Genomic DNA, 22,979 nt, shown 5'->3' on the forward strand with positions numbered 1-22,979 from the left:
GAATGAATCAGGGACTGTTCCCAAGGCAAAGGAGGCATTGTATAATACTGTATCTCCAGGGGCCTAAAAATAACAGCATACAGTACCTTGAGCAATGATATTGGGATACTGGATTGACCACAAGCCTTTCCTGATTTCAAATTTAAAATAATGTCTTGTATTTCTTCTCTAGTTGTAAGATTGAGATAGAAGCTGTTACTGATTGGAGTGGGAAGATAGTCTAAAAATGATGAATTTACTTTTGAAATAGCTAGATCAATTTTCCTTCCCACATTAGAGAAAAAATATTAAACTCATTGGCTATCTCATTACTGTCTATCAAAACCTTATTTTTAGAAGTAATTATTTTTGACGGTACCGAGGAGGCCTCTTCCCTGCTAGCAGAGGCCTCTTTTCTCTGTATTTCGCTGGGCTGGCGTTCGCTGGGAAAAGAGACCTCTGCCATGGGTCGAAACTGTTTTCGTTGCGCATGCGTGTGCGTTTCTAAGCGACCGCGCTTGACGCGCCAAAACCCGTACCATCGCGCGAAAGCTGTCAATATGCTAATATGCTCACAGGTAGCCCAGGTAATGGTGCTTGTTCGTAGCTCGGAATTCGGCTGTTCTGAGAGGGGACGAGTAAAGCGTTTTTTTTTTTTTTTTGTGAAATGTTGTCAATAAAATTGCCTTAGAACTTAAAACATGCCTTGTGGTTGTCAAATTCACGTGTAATACACGATTTGGGGGGGGGGGGGGTTCTTAACGGGATTTATGACTTTTCTCCCCCTACTAAGGAAAGAAACATGGTTGGAGGCGCCATTTTCGGTAGCACTCAAATACCGTCGAAATTCGAGAGGAAAAAACAACAAACAAAATATTTTTATCTCCCAGACCTATGCCAGGGTACACTTACATTCGATATGTGGCAAAACATCCGAGCTAAACTTTTTTCTCTGGCCGCTAGCCGTATTTTAAAACGAGAAAGTAGCCACTAGCATCCTTGACCGACGCCGTTGTACGATTAGTTACGCTTGACCGCGCTGGGAAGGAGCACAGGTTGCCCAGGTAATGGTGCTTGTTCGTAGCTCGGAATTCGGCTGATCTGAGAGGGGACGAGTAAAGCGTTTTTTGTAGAATGTTGTCAATAAAATTGCCTTAAAACTTAGAACATTCCTTAATTTTATTGCATTTGCATTTGATCATGATGAACTGAACTTTCATTCAATGTTTTGGTTCCTAAAAGAACCGTTGTTTGATGTAATAGATGGTAAACTATAGAATAGAGGTTTATAATAATTGTAACTGACGCATTTTGAGCAGCAGAGCTCTTCTCGAATTCTGCAAAGGGGAAACTACAATTAAATAAGCCTCTATCCTGTCGTTTACCATCTCTGTGACAGTCTCCACGTCAGCACCAGGCCTCCTTGAATGTCTTTTGCTCTTTGTAACGTACTGCTTCAGTTTCCACCGTTGTCGCGCTATTTCCCTTTCTATCTCTTGGAGGTCATCAGACATCAGTAGGAGCTCTTCCATGTTTGCAGTAGAATGAATAAAATTTTTGTCCCCGTTTTTTAAATATCGCTGTCCATTGTCCGCTCTAACAAAGGCAGGACAATTGTGCATTATCATGGGAACTGTGAAGTGCGAAACGGTATTTCTTGTAAAAAAAAAGTGAGAGGATGATTTGATTTGATTTTAAATCTCCGCTACCTCTACTCGTGCAAACAAAAGAAGTTATTAGTGTCTTTCAAATTCAATTCTAGCGCGCTACATATAATCGGCGTCAGAATTCCGGGCCCATCCAAACTTTATTTTTTGCGTTTTTTTTTTTTTTTTTTTTTTTTTATTCAATGGCCCGTTTATTAGAAATAGAGGTGAAATACTGAATACTCTTAAAAAAAAAGTCCAGCGTATTTCTAAGAAGCGCTTAAATACATACCTTTCCTATGCGCTAGGAGTGAATTCTCCTGGTTGGGGTTCCTCTTTGGAACCCCACATTGCAATTGTTGAATCAGATTCTTGTCGTTCTGGTTCGGAGATGTGCGCAAATTAGAACGCGACGGCGAAAGACTAGGCTATATTTAGCTCTTTATCGCTGAGAATCTGTTGTCTCTTAGAAAACAGAAATATCGCTAAGGCTTTGAAGCTTTCCCTTCAAGCGAAAAACACCTCAACAGTTTTATCTACAATTGTTGCAGGTGTGGGTGTTGGCAATATTTTACAACTGTCTTGCTTTGACTATGGTCTTAAAGTCCGCAGCTCAAGTAACACGGAATGCCTTTCGAGGATTCACTCACACCTTTTTTTGTACCAATCAAGATACCAATATAGAATCTGGAGGCAGGTCGAGGAATTGCAAAATACGACCTTTTTTTTTTTTTTTGCTTTGCTTAACTTATCATTGCCTTTAAACACAGATCGTTTCACAGCTAGGGTAGCCTGCGTGCATTCTTATTACGGCGGTTCTTTTGTTTCATAGATGATTGTAACAAGCTTGTAACAGCCAATACGACGCGTATCGCAAACTTGGTTAGTACTAACCAGTTAGTACCGACTAGTCAACAAATGATTCTCACCTCCGATCATGCATGTATAATCATTTATCCACTAATTAGGGGTCTTGTTAGCACCTGACAAGTTCTCAAGCGCATCTTAAAGCTTTCACTGTTCGACGAGAACATCTAGCAGACAGCGCCAGTTCACCTTACCTTGCCAAAACCAGGTCAGAATTACGAGTAACAGCACCAAACTCTACTGTCTCTAACAAGCATCATTTGATATCAAATCATAGAAGAAAAGAGACGCCTGGACATTTTGATAATAAACTCTCTAAAAGGTGCATCATAAACAGTGATCTTATAACAAAAATTACAATGTCTTTTTCCCTTTCTGTTAACACAAAGTTGTTTGTAAACTTTGGCTCCCTGTGGGACTTTGTGGGAATAAGGTTTAACAGGCGCTCACAGTTTTGTTGTTAGGGAGTGTTCACTAAAAGCAACGAGGGTGAGGGAAGATGTTTACTCAAGACAGCCCTCTTACATTGGAAACATTTTTTGGTGCCCCCCCCCCCCCCCCCCTTTCAGAACCCCAAAAACAATTAAAAAAAAAAACAATCTCCGGTACCCCTTTTGGCTAAGGATTGTGAATGGTGTAGCTTTGGAGTTTTCGAGTTCCTCGTTTTTTTTTTTCCGCCAGAGTGCTTACACTTTCCTCATACATATATTTTGCCGGTGTGGCTGTTTTTACAACAAAATTCTACTTTCTAACTTCAACAACGAAGGTGGTTGTCAAATGGTCAGTGGAACATTCAGGTAATTCCACTTTCTAACACCAAAAAGGGTTAAAATTTTTCACCTTACGTGTGAAACAGTTTTAAAGCTTAAACACAAAATACAAACACAAAAGCTAATACACAAAATTCGTTTGGTCGTGCATCCTTGTTTATTGTAATAACGAAGATACTTTTTTTCTACAGGGGCAAGTAAGAACAAAATGGGTTTTATTTTATAAATCTAGAAAAGCACCCCTTTATGTTCTTGTTGCCTCCTTTCGATTAGTAAAAGCCCATTACAATGAGTTCACAGTGATTCTAGATTGGTGCATCGAAAAGTACACAAAAACTGCTGTCTTATCTCGTTACAAACCTGAGAGGGCTAACACCCTGAACTGACCCAGGTATCCACCTAACCAAGTCGTGTCCCTTGGTGCAGAACACTAGGAAGATGTTATATGAGTATATTAAGTAAAGGCTTTTTTAAATTAGACAAATCTCTGAGCGACGTTTGTGAAATTTCTGGTAACAATACAATGAAAAATGCACTTAATGACTTTCAATGTCACCCCATCCCGTCAACAATATTGCTACCAGCCCCATCCCAGGCCATAAATAATGAACACCCTTCAGTGCGTTCGGTCTTTCCTCGCAACCCTTTACCAGTAGTCGATTATGTGAACTGTATCTTACAATCTATAATAGCCCACAACATCCGAGTTATAAATCGTTTTTTTTTATTTGCACAATATTATTTACAAACATATTGCTTACTTAAAATCGTAGTATAAGTTAAAGTCACACATGATTACATTCCACCACAATGAAAGGGAATATTACATTTTGTGTCATGAGATCAAGAATTTTAAAGTGGTCACTGTCCTTAATGGCTGCATATGATTTCTTTTACTCCCTCACGTCGAACTCTTCGATTTTTCATTATCTTAATAATTCGAAACAAAACGAACTTGGAAATCATAAGCATATGTTGGATGACACTTCTAGAATGGTTTTTCACTGGTTTCTTTTCATTTTAAACGAAACTCTCGTCGTCATTTGGTGGTATCGGTACTAATACAAATGATGAATTACAATTCATCGCACTCAAGAATTGGCGAATGAAAGAGGTGAAAACTAGAATTAAAACACTTAAAATGAATGTGCTTAAAATTAACATTAACGGTACCCAATAAACGTTGTTGTCGGCTAAACATCATTAACAGGTTAGGTGACGACAATTGTATCAGTTAAAAAAAATGATACTGTAGCTCTATATTACAGCGGTTTCAGATCACACGCGGCCTTCTCCGTAAAAAAAAACTATTCGTCACATAACACCATTAATGTTGTCGCGTCAACAACATCTATTGGATCCTGGTTATCAGGAATGTCTTGACCGAAGTAGGTTAGACGCACTCTGTAGTGGCCAAAGTTGGCTTGTGCCACTTGGTGAAGGAGCTGTAGATTTAAAAAAATGTCAGTAATTTGAGTTTAGTGTTGTATACTATCTGTATCTCGCATTAAAACTCTTTTTGAGGTTGATGAGTAGGAAAAAAACGCATACACTTTTCAAATAAATATTTCGAAAAAAACGCATACACTTTTGGAATAAATATTTGACTGTTGGCAGCCTATACTTTGAGGACAAGAGAAATATTTGTTCGTATTGTGCGCTCGGCCCTAGATCACCACAGGCCATCGGCGTGACACGCCTCGTGGCTAGCAAAGCGACGAGTACGTGAACGCCGACGGCAAATAACAAATGAATTGGATTGATAATACAATACTGATACTAAGTGGACTTATTTCAGTTTGATTAAAATTATTTGTTTATGCTGTTACCTCGTTAGTGTCAGTGGGCGTAAAACGCCTCTCGAACACGCCCGAGCGGGCACGGAAACGTACTCTTATGTCGCCACTGCCGCTATTGCCGTCAAGGTGCCTTATGCTTTGCAGAATAATAAAACATCGGATAATTAATAATTTCTGAGTCTTTGGAGGTTGAAGGTGGGTGCTGCTAGCTGTAATACTGCTATATGCATAACAATGTCACGTACCTCTTCAATTTCTAACAAACGTTGTCTTTCCCTATCCTGTAAAAAAGCAAAATAAAAATTATGAATAATAAATAAACAGAAATGATGACTATGTGTATATCCCAAAGTTAACATACCGGACGGTTCTTCATTTAATATTGTTCGATATGCTTTCTAAATATTTCCCACGTTTAAATTACCCTTTCTTGGTCCATTCTGAGACTTTCTAGGTATTCCTTATCCTGCTCCTCTCGAAGACTTCTTCGGTCGCTGTAAATAAAAAAAGGGTTATCTAATTACAAAACACACTAATGAGAATAAAAGAAAGACAATGCGAAAGGGTAGATACTTCAACATAAAAGGCAGCCTAACACATAAATTGAAGCATCTATTCGAAGGGATGCCCAATTAATTTAATTTAGAGTTTAAAGTCACTGACAGCTCCTTTGGGGAGATTATATAAAAACGAAAAAAGAGAAAAAACATACATACCACCCCAGAAGCCAGAAGTCCTGTCAGAATCTGAGGTGGACCCACCCCAGCCAAGTCCTCTTTCTAAAATTACTCTGGTTGCATCTGATGTCAACCTGAAATGCAAATTCATTATTTGTCATCAAAACCAGTATTAATTTTTATATCTTTCCATTGATGATAAGTTTAATATGATGATGTGATAAGTTTTCCCAAGTTCTTTGGATGTTTAACAGAGGAGGCAAATGAAAAACGTGCATTCTAATCAAGGTAATCAAGAGAGGTGACAGCAGTACAGTGAAAAGGACGGAGATATGCAATTGTAAATAACTGATGTGATGGAAAGCTTTTTTTTTTCAGCTAATCTTATGCCTTACCATGGCAAACTGTTTTCTGTCGATGCCCAATTGAGGGCGATCAGGAATCCAACCCTTGTTTGCAATTGAATCTGCAGTAAAAACACTGCCATGGGTACTGGCAGTACTGAGATTGGCAAACAAGGGTTGGATGCCTCTACAGCTCCCCAAAATTGCTGAAACTCGACGATAGGACTAATTCGACCTAAAACAAAAAAAATAATGCATGCTTTTTACAGACAAAAAAATAAAACAACCAAAAAAAAAAAAAATTAAATAACTACAACAAAACCTGGTAAGAAAGTTGTCTATGGCTAGAAGGCTTCAATGGAAATACCTTGTAAAAAATACCATTTTTAAAAAGGTAAAGGGTTTTTTTTATTATTTATCATCATATGGGCACATAAGACAGTGAGATAAAAAAAGTTTTGGAAGTTTAAGTATACTGCTTTCACTAACCTCTTAGAAAAAGGCAGGGTGACTGACATGTAAAATAGTTTAGGACACCTGGTCCTATTTCTGTTGTGCCAGATTCACTCATTCCTGTGCAGTTAAAAAAAGGCAAGATGATTTACCATATTCAATAACAGAGTTCTGTCCTAATTAGTGAATGAAACAATCCACAACAATGTGCTTCTGATAACCGTTTTCCAGTAATTCTATCTGCTCCACCAATTGGTGTCAATCTGATCAGATCCGTAGAAAGTAATTTCATTTTACATCATGGTTACATCATAAAACATAAATTTTATAATGTTTTCACTGCCAAGCAATTAGGGACAAACCATTTAATATCTTAAACAGTGATCAATTCTAAACTGGAAAAAAAACCTATTAAGTGGAAACATCTTAGGGTCCTGACCCCGTACGCAGTTCTGCTCAAGGTTAAACCAATCAGCTATCGAGCTATGATTTGGGGTTTGCACGGCGCAGATCTGCGCGGTTTGAGCCAATCAGACGTTATAGATCTCGGTGACATCAAGGAGGTGTTGACATATAATAACCAGACTACTCTGTATGACATAAATATCTGGTTATTACACGTCAACAGGGGTAAAGCCTTTGTTAATTCTCAAACAAAAGGTAAAACAAAACCTCTGAAAGTCTGAACGAAAACACCTTCCTTTGACTAAATACAATAAGCTAAAAAGGAGCGACATTATTTTCACAGGTCCTCTTTTATTATTATAGTTTCTCAAATTGATACTTTTTGTGTTTGATATGTGTATTATTTTTAGCTTACTTGAAAGGTGCTAATTTGGCGGGATTGTTTTGGCGCGTTAAGAACAGTGTTCTCAAATACTGGAACTTCCTTCGTGTATCTCCTCCTTAGAGTTCATCGATTAACTCCAATATAATGCCTTCCTTATTTTCGGAGTTTATGATATTTCTTTGAATACCTTGTATCCCAGAAGAGTCCTTGCGTTATTTTCCAATTTCAACTGGAAGCTTGGCAAGCCTTAATCGGCCACGGCGGACTTGTTACTTTGCTTTCGTTGTAAATGCGCATGCAACCATACAAATATCCATCTTTGGTCGCTTAATAGTAAACTCGGAATGATCAAGCCGGCTATAACGCGAGGCAACGCGAGTTGGAGTGCTTATCATTGCAAGTGGTCACAAGACACAAAGCGCAGTCCTGCGCTTGCATTAGCCAATGATGATACAATTATTCACTTCCTTTAGCGCAGGACTGCTCATGTATCAGCGAATCCCGTATTTAGCGTGATATCGGAACCCACGTGAACTGCTACCTAGCGCCTGGTTAATTAACCTGGTTAATCTACTCGGCTTAGTTTCGTATTTTAACTCAAACATATTGATTAAAAATAAACTTCTCACTACATCCAGAGTACTTTTCAATTATCTGTTAAGGACTCGCTTGTTTTGAGAAATTTCGGGCTCGTTATGAAAGTAACGCGAAACGGCAAAACTTGAGCGCAGCCCTGCGCTCGCATTAGCCAATAATGATACAATTATCCACTTCCTGTTGCGCAGGACTGCTCATGTATCAGCGAATCCCGTATTTAGCGTAATACCGGAACCCACGTGAACTGGTAACAGAGACGTGGTTCTTAGCGCAGAGCAGAATTTTACGAGTGTTGCTACTTTGGTCTTGGGACTACACATCTCAATGTTAACCTATCCTTATCATGTTACTTACATGATACCTTTTAATTCGAGTTGAAACAGTATTTAGGCATAACAGTTTATTCAGAACAAGTCCAACAGCATTTTCGTCGGGTAAATTTGGATGCTTTAACGTGCTCGCTGCTCGAAGCTGTGAACATGAGACTCTATCTGCTACAAAAGGTCAAATTACGCAATGCGTGCAATCGCTTTCACAAATGAATCTACCTCTCATCTAATAAATGTATTTGTATCTTGGGCTTTCTTTCCAAACGCATTAATATATTTAGAGGAGAAATATTCACGCTTTACTTGACTACGTACGCGTGTAGAAGGAATTTGACCTTGCTAACAAAACCACAATTTGACAGATAGTGCTTGTTGTCAATTAACACCTTGGCTACTAGATAAGGCTCTGACAAAACAAATAGATTAGTGCAGTGACACGATGGGTTCCGATATCACGCTAAATACGGGATTCGCTGATACATGAGCAGTCCTGCGCAACAGGAAGTGAATAATTGTATCATTATTGGCTAATGCGAGAGCAGGACTGCGCTTTGTGTCTTGTGATCACTTGCAATGATAAGCACTCCAACTCGCGTTGCTTCACGTTATAGCCGGCTTTATCATACTATTGTTATTTTTGGTTTGATAAGATAACAGCCGCTTTGCTAACAGTGAAGTAAAAAATATCTTGAAAGATAAGCACAAAGTTATGAAAGTGATGCGAAACGGGAAAACTTGTGAGTTAATTACGAGTTTCGCGCACGACTGCACCGTTTTGTGCTTATCTTTCAAGATATTTTTTACTTCACTGTTAGCAAAGCGGCTGTTATCTTATCAAACCAAAAATAACAATAGTATGATAAAGCCGGCTATAACGTGAAGCAACGCGAGTTGGAGTGCTTATCATTGCAAGTGGTCACAAGACACAAAGCGCAGTCCTGCTCTCGCATTAGCCAATAATGATACAATTATTCACTTCCTGTTGCGCAGGACTGCTCATGTATCAGCGAATCCCGTATTTAGCGTGATATCGGAACCCATCGTGTCACTGCACTAATCTATTTGTTTTGTCAGAGCCTTATCTAGTAGCCAAGGTGTTAATTGACAACAAGCACTATCTGTCAAATTGTGGTTTTGTTAGCAAGGTCAAATTCCTTCTACACGCGTACGTAGTCAAGTAAAGCGTGAATATTTCTCCTCTAAATATATTAATGCGTTTGGAAAGAAAGCCCAAGATACAAATACATTTATTAGATGAGAGGTAGATTCATTTGTGAAAGCGATTGCACGCATTGCGTAATTTGACCTTTTGTAGCAGATAGAGTCTCATGTTCACAGCTTCGAGCAGCGAGCACGTTAAAGCATCCAAATTTACCCGACGAAAATGCTGTTGGACTTGTTCTGAATAAACTGTTATGCCTAAATACTGTTTCAACTCGAATTAAAAGGTATCATGTAAGTAACATGATAAGGATAGGTTAACATTGAGATGTGTAGTCCCAAGACCAAAGTAGCAACACTCGTAAAATTCTGCTCTGCGCTAAGAACCACGTCTCTGTTACCAGTTCACGTGGGTTCCGGTATTACGCTAAATACGGGATTCGCTGATACATGAGCAGTCCTGCGCAACAGGAAGTGGATAATTGTATCATTATTGGCTAATGCGAGCGCAGGGCTGCGCTCAAGTTTTGCCGTTTCGCGTTACTTTCATAACGAGCCCGAAATTTCTCAAAACAAGCGAGTCCTTAACAGATAATTGAAAAGTACTCTGGATGTAGTGAGAAGTTTATTTTTAATCAATATGTTTGAGTTAAAATACGAAACTAAGCCGAGTAGATTAACCAGGTTAATTAACCAGGCGCTAGGTAGCAGTTCACGTGGGTTCCGATATCACGCTAAATACGGGATTCGCTGATACATGAGCAGTCCTGCGCTAAAGGAAGTGAATAATTGTATCATCATTGGCTAATGCAAGCGCAGGACTGCGCTTTGTGTCTTGTGACCACTTGCAATGATAAGCACTCCAACTCGCGTTGCCTCGCGTTATAGCCGGCTTGATCATTCCGAGTTTACTATTAAGCGACCAAAGATGGATATTTGTATGGTTGCATGCGCATTTACAACGAAAGCAAAGTAACAAGTCCGCCGTGGCCGATTAAGGCTTGCCAAGCTTCCAGTTGAAATTGGAAAATAACGCAAGGACTCTTCTGGGATACAAGGTATTCAAAGAAATATCATAAACTCCGAAAATAAGGAAGGCATTATATTGGAGTTAATCGATGAACTCTAAGGAGGAGATACACGAAGGAAGTTCCAGTATTTGAGAACACTGTTCTTAACGCGCCAAAACAATCCCGCCAAATTAGCACCTTTCAAGTAAGCTAAAAATAATACACATATCAAACACAAAAAGTATCAATTTGAGAAACTATAATAATAAAAGAGGACCTGTGAAAATAATGTCGCTCCTTTTTAGCTTATTGTATTTAGTCAAAGGAAGGTGTTTTCGTTCAGACTTTCAGAGGTTTTGTTTTACCTTTTGTTTGAGAATTAACAAAGGCTTTACCCCTGTTGACGTGTAATAACCAGATATTTATGTCATACAGAGTAGTCTGGTTATTATATGTCAACACCTCCTTGATGTCACCGAGATCTATAACGTCTGATTGGCTCAAACCGCGCAGATCTGCGCCGTGCAAACCCCAAATCATAGCTCGATAGCTGATTGGTTTAACCTTGAGCAGAACTGCGTACGGGGTCAGGACCCTAAGATGTTTCCACTTAATAGGTTTTTTTTCCAGTTTAGAATTGATCACTGTTCTTAATGAATACTCAACCCTTTCCGTCCAAAAAAGCTAAGTCTTAAGTCACAAATAAATTGAGCTTAAGTCATTTGAACATGTCCACATATACCAAATGGTTGGTAACTAATACCCAAGTTGGATGTTTATGGTTACTCATTTCTATTAAAAGCAACCACACCTTGGAGTGGGAAATCCCTGCCATTGATTGTGACATGAAGAGCCCTTCCTTGAATATTGTGGAATTTAGGAATAAAAATAAATACAATTGAAGACACAAAATATTGAATGCACATTTTTAGATTTGTAAGGACAAAAATTGTCATTATGGTTGCTATGGATAGAAGGATTATCAAATATCATACCGTAACAGTTAATAGCCACATCGCTGTTGTTGAGTTGGTATGGTTTTCCATGACCTAGGAAAAAAAATAGAAATCAAATATGCAATAGGTGCAATCTACTGAGAGAATGCTGAGAGAATACAAAATATTTGATCAAATAATTGCTGCTTGGAAACTAAGAAAGAACAAAGTCCTTGTGTTCTAAAAAAATATGACCTGCTTGCATGATAACGTGGATCATTCGATATTTGATTGTTAACCTGGTGGCTGAGTCAGTTCCAAGTCTGAGTAAAATCAATACTCCAACTGAAGCTAATAATTTTTTTGAATCAATTCATGATTTGTGATACCCGGAACAAACTTACCAACACCATCATCTCCTGACAATACAGAACCTGTTTTAAAAGAATAGAATGATATGTGAAAATTATGGTGGTATTGATTATCAGCAGGAGAAATGAATATATGAAATATACCATTAATGTATATTACAGTAGTTTCATTGGTATCCCAATTATGACATATAATAATTTCTTACCATCTTCGTCACTGTCCCCTACCAGTACAGCACCTGTGAATAATTCGGAAAGTGTTTATTAAGGACACGGTTCTGCCCATTTAGAATAAAATCATTAATGTATAGTGAAGATTATTATTGTTTTATATAGAATAACTTATATATGAAATAATCAAATGCATATATAGGGTGCTGGATACATATATCTAGCAATGTAGAGAATGTCTACAACAAAGCTGACCCTGAGAGCTCTAAAAAACACTTGACTTTGATGACAAATTCACGAATTCTCAGGCTTTTGGCGGCAAAACAAAACAAAACAAAAGCTTACAAACCAGCTATAAGGTTTGGGGATAAAGTGACATTTTTACTTTTTGAAGATTCTAATGATTGCCACCCTCTGGAAAGAGGGTGGAAATCATATCTGTGGTTGTTGTTGTCTCACAAAAAGTGGATTGCTACAAAATAAGTTTTTTTTACTCACCATGCTCACCACCAGCCAACTCATCCGCACCTCGACCAGCACCCCCTCTACCGGGCAACTCATCTGCATGTCGACCAGCGCCCTCGCCACTGGCCACCTCATCTGCACGTCTATCAGCACCCTCATCAACCACTAACTCATGTGCATGTAGAGCAGCACCCTCATCAGCCACCAACTCATCTACACGCCAAACAGCACTTGCTTGAAATATATCAGATATGTATGTAAGTTTAATGATCACAGAGAAATATAACAACTTTTACCAATAAACTTGAAAATAATGTACACAATGCTTATGAAGGTAGATAAACGATGTAAATGAGGTTACAAAATCAAATGCCAACTACCAAGAGCAAAATAAAAATTACATTAACTAGCAGAATAATTTAATAATTTAATTAATGAGTGTACTATTGCCTTGGCCTGAAAAAGTGTCACAATAATACTTACCATTACCCGCATGATCTCCAAACAGCACAGCCCCTAAGAGTAAAAAAAAAAACACAGAAAATCAGACTTTTTAGATGCAAGTAATATTAGTTATCCATCTTCTGAATAAATCCAGCATTTGTGAAATCCAGAACAAACTTACCAATATCATCTCCTGACAATACAGAATCTGTATTAAAGATGATTATGTGAAAATTATGGTGAGACTGAGTATCAGCATATATAAATTTTACATGAAAAATATTTATAATGTTTTATAATTCCCTTTTGTTTGTTGGTTGGTATCCCATATATATGACACCAATAATATTGACTTATTATCATCATCACTGTCTCCTACCAGTACAGCACCTGTTTAGATGACAAATAGCATCAATATCTGATCACAAGAAAAAATATTTGATTTTAGTGCACTGTGCGAATTATTATTAAAACAAGTTATTTTATTTACTTTTTACAGACACAGCAGTAATGTGATGCACTGGATGCTACGGGCTGGTCAAGGAGCAAAGAAGAAGAAGATACAGTAGTTTGCCATATGATTGACTACCTTTTTTTGTAATTGCTAAAAGGTTATTTGGGAATGTTTAGTATGTGCTAATGTTTACTGTAGGACAAGCAGGCATCCCTCTTGAAAAAAAGCATTTCCATCAAACACGAGATAGTCTTTTCTTATCCTTAGAGTTTCATTGATCTAAATAATTGGATTATAGGATATCCTATCAATAGAGATAGCTCAGTGAATTTGATTGTACATTTAAAGTTAAATAAAGTGTGTATTTATTGTATATTGGTGTGTGTGCTTATTTTTTAAATGATTGATATCAAACCATTGCATACGGGTCCGCAATACGTAAATGTATGCAAAATTCGGACATAAAGGTTCAATTAAAGAACATTTCTAGACTTAAATATAATGTATAGATTTGCCGTGGCCCTAAAGCCCAATTGATCCGCGAACTCCAGCCCAGCGAAATACAGAGAAAAGAGGCCTCTGCTAGCAGGGAAGGATGCATTTGGATTGAGTGTTACAATTTCCCTAATACCTTTCCATAAGTTTTTAACATTTGATAAATTACTTCAGAAATAATTTTCATAATATTTCTTTTTGCTTATATTCATTAAACGATTTAACTTATTTCTGTAAACTCTATACCTAGCAAAAATACACTGATCCCTTGTCCTAATAAATTGCCTATATAATGGATTTTTATAATTTATTGAAGATTTAAGACCTAATGAAATCCAGGGTTTCATTTTAAACTTAATTTCCTTTCTTGACACCTTTCTAAGTGGTACATGACAATGAATGATCTCATTGGATTTTCTAAGAAAGCGGGAAAATAAGTCATTAATATTCTGTAATTCATTAAATTGGGAGGACCAGTCTACTCTCTGGAAATCTGAAATTAAAGATTCAGAATTGAGCCCTGAGTAATCTCTCTTGAAAATGTTCTTCCCAGCAGCATGAATATGTATTGCATCAATACATAGAAAATTTTGAAAAAGAAAATATTCTCGTATATGATCAGTTAGATCATATAGAATGTTTCCACTGTATCTTGCGAATTCCAGCGAATTGAAAAATATATTGTCAATCAATGTTGCAGAGTGGCTAGTAATTCTGGAAGGTTGTAAAATATGAGGCTGAAAAGAAAATTCTGAAAGAGTGTTTATGAAGTCCCCAGTTGGCAGATAAGACTCTGCCTGAGGTCCATATTAGTGTCTCCCATGAAAACGGAGAGCTTAGATTCCTTATTGATAGTATCAACAATCTTGTAAAATTTATCTAAAAAAGGCTGTGGGGCATTATTTGGGTGCCAGTATATGACCCCACAAACTAAATTCTTATTTCCTTTTAAGTTAATAATTTCCATACAGATGGACTTCTCGAGCTCAGATATTGAGTTTAGATCTTCTCTTATAATATATTTTAATGTATCTGCTATAAAGAGATTTTTATAAGAAAATTCCCCCCCCCCCCCCCCAAAAAAAAAAAAAATCCTGGGTAATCCTTTTAAGTTAATAATTTCCATACAGATGGACTTCTCGAGCTCAGATATTGAGTTTAGATCTTCTCTTATAATATATTTTAATGTATCTGCTATAAAGAGATTTTTATAAGAAAATTCCCCCCCCCAAAAAAAAAAAAAAAAAAAAATCCTGGGTACGGGCCTCAAGCCCCTACAAGAACGATGGTTAAAAACAAATTTATGTAAACATCTCACCTTATCTAATGATTCCTCCTCTTTAGGCCTTCTAAATCAATTAGAAAAAGCGATCAACTATGCACAATATGTGTTAATATAACTTTTAAATTTGCTACAAATCTTTTCTCACCTAAACCGTTTTTTCCTCTGGGCCCAACTAAATTTGTCATGATTTTGCTTTTGATCAACTTGCGTAGTGTGAAGTATTCTCGTAGAGGATAGACATATGACCAATTGTGTTTTCGGTGCTGTCCTGAAACCAACTAAAGCCGAAAATTTTTGCGCAAAAGAAATCGTCCCGACGGCCGCCATTTTATAGTTGCTCGGACCCAGTCATCTATCTCTGTCGAAAACAGCCACAGAGAGCCCAAGCTCTTGCCATTTGAGTTTATTGTCTGAAAGGCGTGGATATAAGTGCAAGTATCTTTCCTTTTCAGCCGTGTCTCATTTTTCAACTTTCTCTTTCTGTTAAGAAAATGTTACACAACTTATTTATCATTATCTAATGTTTCCAAACTTGAAGACCGATTTGTTATAACTGTTGCTTTCTCTCAACTGCCGTTGTTATTCAACATAACTTTTATTTAGATCTCAGAATTCTTTGCAGTTGTCTTTTTCCTATTTGGAAGGAAGTTATTACACTTGGATATCCCGCGCCGCTCTGATTGGTTAATTCATCTACAACGCACACTAGATCAGCCTACATATCTAGCTATGTCGATTTCTTCGCAGCTATGACCATCCTCGGAAACCCAGAGGTATTTGATTATACCCAATACTATACCCCTAGGTTTCCGAGGATGAGATATGACTCTCATTCTGTCCTGCCTCATTTCCATTTTCGATCCGCTCTGATTGATTTGTAATTTTCACTCGCATAGAATAGCGAAAAAATAGAGGCTTCTGTTAGGAAGGATGTAATAGCCCGCTTCGCCAACTGGATGCAAATATCTTATTGAAGATTATAAGGATTTTATTATTAAGGGGAATTGTGGCGCAAAAAGGGGTTTAGTCCCTCGAGAAAAAATCAACACACGAGGCTAATATATTAATGTAACTAGCTTTATTGAGAAAACAGTCAAGACACAACTTCAAATTATATTTTATTTTCCTGAAGGATCACGAGGGACTGATTCTAATCCTGGTTCGGCTGTGTTGCGACCTTTCAAACGACGCGTTGTGTAACCGCCGCCACCTGGTAAATGAGTATAAAATAGTGGAAGATAAAAAACTCGCCGCTGGGGGTAGAGGTGAAAATGCAAAGTTTGGTAACATTACTGTTTCTGTGTCAACGGAACGGTGATCCCGTTGAATTCGCAAGTGCTGTTCGCCATAGGGAAATTTTCGAGAAACCAACTTTAGGATATTGTACTTGTGACCTTGGACGACACTTAGAGGATGTTTTATTAAAATCTATAAGAGGAATTTTGAGTTGTTATAGTCGGGGCGCATATTTCTGTTAATTAATTCCCGTGGACATTTCGGAAAGATAGTTACGGAATAGTTACCCTGTGTACCAGAGTCTCGAGCTTCGTTCGTTTACTTGCACCCTTTACTGACTATGAGGGTGTCGCCGCTTCGCGGCTCGTGTTGTCGGAGTGAAACTCGAGCCTCTGGTACCCAGGGTAGGGAATAGTCTAGAAGTGTTTATTTATAGTCCCTAAGGAACCCAAAAGTACTTGCCGACAATTCTGAAAAGCATTTGGGGGGTACATAAAGGGGGGTTGAATATGGCCCTGTGATCCAGCATGGAAACGAGGCTAGCAACAGAAAAATTAGCACACCTCTGCTTTTTTCAAAAAAATTTTAAAACCAATCTCACTATATTTGCTCAGAAAATTATTCAGAGGTTCAATAAGGGGTGGGTGTGGCCGATAATTGAGACTTTAGAGAATTTCACAATTCCCTTCAGAGATTGAAATTCAGGTCTCGCCAACCTTGTCACCAAAGTTGTCATGCCAGATAATATCAGGAAAGACATCTGAATCAACCCACCATCAGAAACGCCCTATTTGATAAATTTGTAGAAGAGAGAATCACAAAAGGAAAGATCAATATTTGGTCCCCTATGAAGAAGTGCAAGCTGAGCACATGGAAAAGCAATCTGTTCATGAGGAAGCACGGTGTTTCACGGCAAAAAAGTCGCCAAAAAAGATGGCGCGTTCTTTTATGTCTTTGAATACCTTTGCTATAATTGATCACTTTTTAACACATACAATTTTACTGAATGAAGCCCCTTTTGGTAGAATTTCCGACTAGGTGATTTTGCACAAAATTGTGCAACTTTTAGAAGAAAAAGTAGACCCGATTGAGTGGGAGAGGATTTGATGTAAGACCAACAAGTCGAGGTTAATCGAGCGCCCTTCGAAGACTTGGGAAAAAAACTTCGAAAAAAAATTCAAGTATCGAAACCGAGTGACTGGCCTGGTGACAAGAGGAGGTACTCTTCAACTGCAAACATGAAGAGTACTTCCTCAAAGATCAAAGGGCTGCAGCAATCATGCAGCGAGTTTTCGGGGGTCTTTCATTCGTAATTATTGTAGGAGCCCTCTATGTACACACTTTTTTCTTCCTTACGTTTAATCCCTTCCTGTCCGCCGTCTTGGTTGTTGTCGTCCCCAGTCCCCAACGAACTGCAAATCGAGCAAATTGCGTGCGACATTGTGTTGTCGTAAGCAAAAAGTTGTGCGCGTGTAGATATTGGCTGCAATACGTTCTACAGAGATATTTAGGCACTGCCTAAAGCCGAGCCCAGCATTTATTGTCCTTATCCATAAAGTACAACAATTGTGGGTTAGATATCCAAGAGCTGTTTACAATTTCTGAAACTACGTACCACTAACACTAAAGTGTTACAGATAGATAGCATATTTCAAAATTATTGCATTGCGCAATTTACATCGAGTAAAATTTAATACAGATAATAATACTAAGTTAAAAATAATTATAATAATGTGCTTTACAAAATACAATCGTGCAATATATAGATTCTCTAAATTCAAAACACTATTCAGGTCATAGAAAAAAATATTTTAAGTTTAATAGATAAAATTTTATCAGAAGATACAATCTTTATTCTTACGTTTATCCGAATAATATTTTGGTATCACCCAACCCAGGTTTTGTTCTAAAAATTAGAGGCGTCAAGGAACTTGGAATTCCTCAACTACTCAATACGTTAGACATATACCGCTTATTCTGAATAAATACACATCACAAAGCATTAGCAATGAGATGTTACTGCGACCTTTATTCTAGGATATAAGACAGTTATAGGACAATTATGAGGTGATCAATCGTGAAATTATTCGATTCGATTATTCGAAATATTCGATCGATAAACTTATCGATATTCGCGCGAAAGCGTAAGTTAATTTGTTCTCTCGTCATATAAATTTTTAAAAGCCATATAATAAAACTTTTATTGACCTCGCTTGCTCGGGCTGTACGGAGAAATATCAGACCTTGGTCATTTCAGCACGGACATTCAAGACATCGGTCTGATATTTCTCCGTACAGCCCCTTGCGCTGGGTTAATAAGTATGCAAGTTATATCTGTAGAGGGTCCTGAAGTGGTAAAACGGGAACCGGGATTGGGATGGGTTACCAGGAACGGGATTTGTCTACCGGGAACGGAAATCAACATGCTTCAAAGGGAACGGGATTTTTCAAATCTCGAAAACGTTGTTCAGGCCCGTATCCAGGGGGGATGCCGAAGGCCCACTTTATGTTCCTAATGGCCGATTGTTAATCTATATTTTTTTCGCATTTTAATAGCATTAAACCTTTTTTGCGAGAATAACGGGCGGGAAACGGGATTTGCCAGCTCCCCTTTCAGGACCGAACCCTGTCTGTAATCTTATCTTTATTGTTTAGCAAATTTATATTTTGAAGCCCCACAATTTGCTAGTTATAAATAATAGAAAATTCATGACATAGATACATCCTTTGAGCTTCTTTCTGCCAATTTTTATTGTATTTGGATAAATATTATTTGAGTAATTTATGTTAAGGCATCATGGAATGACGCAAAATTGATAATTAGAGGCAGAGTTTTACTAAGTATTGCTCAAGTCAAAATCTGACTCTGTGGCCAGAATACAGAGTCAAAATGCTCCTGCTGCATAAGTCACTCCCTCTCCTACCTCACCCCATATCATTTCTATGGATGTATCTCATACAATAACAATAACACAACAAGTCTCAAAGGCCCAATGGAAATTTTATAAGTAAGGTTTTGTTGGCTCGTTTACATTTTCGAACTTTCATCAGCTATTTAGCGCTTTTGTGCTGATAACAAGTATAACTGAACAGGCGGGATATCTAAACGACAAGAAGGCTACAAAATCTAGCCAGTTCTTATAAGGCGAGGGCATAATATTGGTTGATTGCCAAAGAAGATAATATTAAAGGCTGGCATAACGGTGACGTTATAAAACGCCTCTGTTAGGCGGTCCTGCGTAGATAGGGCCTTTCTCTCGAAACACTGGATGAGTTCTCTATACACGGTGCAAGCGCTGTAATGGTTAAGGAGCTTTGAAAACTCGTCCATGCATTCTTTGTGGGATGCCTCAGCTGATGGACTTGCCGGATACCCTAGGGGGGAAGGTATTGGAACGATGAGTACGTAATTAGGCGCGTAGGTAAGCTCGTCAGGCCTTGGTAGGAGGATGCTACATGCCTATGCAAGTAACACATAGAAACTAACAGCTTACGATCTGTCTTTAGCGTGCGCAAAAAAGCAGTAGTAGAATAGTACAGTATACTTACGCTTTAAAAGTGCCAAGCGGATAAACTTTTTGTTCTGTTCCATTTGAGTTGTCCCTGATAAGAGGGAAATAAAGGACCCGTAAAACAGTGAGAAAACTAGATGAAACAATGTGAAAATGCCCTATTTCACTGTCAAGTCACTCTTTTGCAAAATACCTCTTTCCCTCTCTCGTTCTTCAAAGAATAAAGCCAGGCTCGCTTTTAGAGAGGGAGATGGGGACGGACCCCTCCCTGCTCAGGCGACAAGATGAGTTCGACCCCTGACCCTGGTTGACCCCTTTGTTGATAGTTAAGAAGACGGTTGATTTTATGTGTGCATTTGGATAGAAAACCTTTCTAGATGCCTCTTGTGGTCTATTACCAGGGCTTAGGATGCCGGTTTAAACTAAATTGTTCCGTCAGTGAATACCACAAAGGCGCGTACACAGGGGGGTGCGCAGGATGTGCCCCCCTCAGCCAATCCTGGGTACGCGACTGCCACACCCTGTATTTTTCTGTAGAGACGCCCCTGAAAGCCCTTTTGAGTGATCACGCGTGTTTTCGTGAGGGAGGGGAAAGGACAAGATTATCACTTACATGGTTGTTTCAGGACTTCATTTCTGAGACGATTCAGCTGTCGTATTCTCGGTTCTTCTAGTTCACAAACCTTAGTCATATTATTCATCCGGATGTAGGCCAGCACCACGAAGCGATAGTTCCTCAGCATGTCGTCCGAAGAGGAATTAATTCTATTGACACACCCAAGCAACTTCTGTTGAGAAGACAGACAGACAGATAATAGACAGAAGGACGCATAGGCAGGCTCCAGTCAAAAATCAATATAAAACTTACACCAGTTTCAGGACAGATTTTGTGGTATGTCTGGAGCGCACTTTCTACAATTTCGTAACAGTCCTCGATTGACGTATTTTCCTTCATGATGAAGCCCGATGTTTTGGAATAAGCTAATACCACCAAGAGTAGAGCCGCCTTCAATAGCATCGCGTCCTGAGTACGTCGCCTCGTTTATGATAAGAGAACTGTGTTTTTGTTGGACCAGAATCTTTAGCAATGCAATAAAAAATGATGGAATACATTTTAAGTAAAATACAAATGTAGGTGAATTAATCAAATGTGTCTCTTTAATCGATGCGAAGTTTTCTATACTTATGAAGTCTAACGCCTATATTACTTATGAAGCATAACGCCTTCCTTCCCTTTTTTGTAATAGCAAGGGACTTAAAGCAACGACGACGACCCTGCAGGGAGAACGTGATTCCAAAAAAAGCTTTTATGCTTTGCGCTTAATGTTAAGCTAGTTTTGATAAAAGTCACTACTCATTTATGCATTCCCAAAAAACTATATAGTAAAGCCTAGAATCTTATACCTAACATAGCGAACAAGGATAGTCTAGTTTTTAGCGCACACGTTTCCGTCCTCGCTAGACTCGTGAAATTAGGAGTCTTTTCAAGTTGTAGTTTGAAGAAAAACGGCTGAAATGTATCAGACAGAATCCATTTCAGTGTATATTTCACGTCTGCCTCTGAATTCTTGATTGTTTCTGCCGTCGGCGTTCGAGTTGCCTTTGTCGCTGTTCAAGTGCCCCAAGTAAACGATCCTTCAATACTTCTTTTTTATCCAATAAAAACTATTCTATGTTCCATATTCTATCTTTATGTTAAACACTTAAGGGTGTTATGAATAATAAAGAAGTGGCAAGGATTTGTTTACGATACCCTACCCTCAGACCTACATCTCAGACCTACCTGAGATCTCTCTAGTTTGGTTGTACCATGGTAGCACGGCTCCACTTATTCCTCTTTTATATCTTTTAAAGTATATGTCCTGTGGCTTAATATTAAAAGTTGCTATAACTAATATAGGTTTTCACAACAAAGAAAGATTATTGATATCTAGACTTTGTTTGGGTTTCGAATTTAAGTATTTGTGTAAAATTTAATTTGGGGAGTATTCATTAAAACTTCGGATGAAAAGTAACATCTTGGAAAAGGTAACTACAGCATGGGGGCCCTGTGGCTAAATCAAAACTTTCTATAATTGGTAAATTCCTATCAAAGGACTACTTCAAGGCCTAGACCCCCTTGCGTTTTGAATTTTAGTTATCGTATCAAGATCAATTGAAATAAGTATTCATTGGATGAATAGAAAAGTCATCAAAATAGCAGCGGACGTCCTTTGCTTTGGACTGATGAGTTATAATTAATATTTTTAATGACAAAAACAATTTTAATGGATAAAGACCCCCGTTAGATTTCAACAAATAAATGTTGAACGTGCGAAAACGTGCTCTCATGCTCAGAAAAACATACTTCATGCTCAAAATTATCCATGAAGGCTTGATTTCCAGCTCGTGTTTCTTTGAGCCCACAGTAGACGGCGATGAGGCATAGCAACGGCTGGAAATCGAGCATATTTCCCATGACTTTCTATCAAAGCTTTTTCAACTCTGTCCAACATTATTTCTAATTGCATTTATTACAAGTGACAAAAGGGAATTGCATTTTTCCTTTAAAAGTTGCTATAGTTTTATTGGGCTTGTACAGTCCTTCGCTTTCCAGTACAGTTTTTTGCTATCTATATTTCGCCTATTGCAAAAAAAGAAAGCCGCACCCAAGAGTTTGCGAAAAAACAGAAATTACTTTGTATAAAGAAGCCGCACCAAAAAAAAAAAAATACAAATCGTCGGAAAACCGTACAAATTTTAAGACAAAATCGTACAACCGCAAACCTGCCAGTTTTACAGTATTTGTACAGTTCCTTACTATCTATATATCACATGCTGGAAACTGATCCAATGCATCCAATGCAGCAAAGCGAGATCTTGTGAGTGTTCAAATGTTGTTGTGAGATGGACTCTCTCGGATGCATTCTCGAGGATGCTTTCCCGTTCAGCCGCGCAAAGCACACCGGGAACCAGCCGCTGAGGTGCAAGACAACAAAACACGACACGTAACTCGTACTGGGTGCCAGCGATGCGTCCCTTTTCATTGCTATCTTTTTTAAACCAAGTTGATTTCAAAATTGTTTATACTGCTATTTTGTGCTTTTGGCAGCCAGATGTTTTAGGATGTGACATGGGTTACAGAAGCTTTTAAGGAATGGAGATGGTACCATGTAAATGACGCTACAGGATGAAAATAAATCTATTTGT

At 38.2% G+C, this 22,979-nt stretch overlaps 1 protein-coding gene across 2 annotated transcripts; it reads right to left on the reverse strand.

Annotated features, from left to right (window-relative positions):
- Positions 1-19,260: 19,260 nt before the first annotated feature.
- Positions 19,261-21,675, reverse strand: LOC116611542. 2 transcript variants are annotated; one of them, XM_032371920.2, is made up of 5 exons: positions 21,574-21,675; positions 20,659-20,869; positions 20,404-20,578; positions 19,828-19,881; positions 19,261-19,653 (listed from the first exon to the last, which is right to left on the reverse strand). In XM_032371920.2, the coding sequence occupies exons 2-5, from the start codon at positions 20,806-20,808 to the stop codon at positions 19,406-19,408; spliced, it is 627 nt and encodes a 208-aa protein (XP_032227811.2). In that variant the 5' UTR covers positions 20,809-20,869; positions 21,574-21,675; the 3' UTR covers positions 19,261-19,405. The 2 variants fall into 2 exon arrangements, with proteins under 2 accessions (XP_032227811.2, XP_032227812.2); XM_032371921.2 differs by lacking the exon at positions 21,574-21,675 and adding an exon at positions 21,549-21,571.
- Between the last annotated feature and the right edge of the window lie 1,304 nt (positions 21,676-22,979).

The sequence above is a fragment of the Nematostella vectensis genome, chromosome 13 (assembly GCF_932526225.1).
Source record: "Nematostella vectensis chromosome 13, jaNemVect1.1, whole genome shotgun sequence".
NCBI classification, from domain to species: Eukaryota; Metazoa; Cnidaria; class Anthozoa; order Actiniaria; family Edwardsiidae; genus Nematostella; species Nematostella vectensis.

What these genes read in the sequence shown, in the direction of transcription:
- LOC116611542 (XM_032371920.2), bottom strand. Translation starts at nt 20,808, where the DNA reads ATGCTATTGAAGGCGGCTCTACTCTTGGTGGTATTAGCTTATTCCAAA. An exon ending in AAATCTGTCCTGAAACTGGT is followed by an intron (nt 20,579 to 20,658) that starts GTAAGTTTTATA and finishes TCTTCTCAACAG; the next exon opens with AAGTTGCTTGGGTGTGTCAA. An exon ending in CCGCTTGGCACTTTTAAAGC is followed by an intron (nt 19,654 to 19,827) that starts GTAAGTATACTG and finishes CTTCCCCCCTAG; the next exon opens with GGTATCCGGCAAGTCCATCA.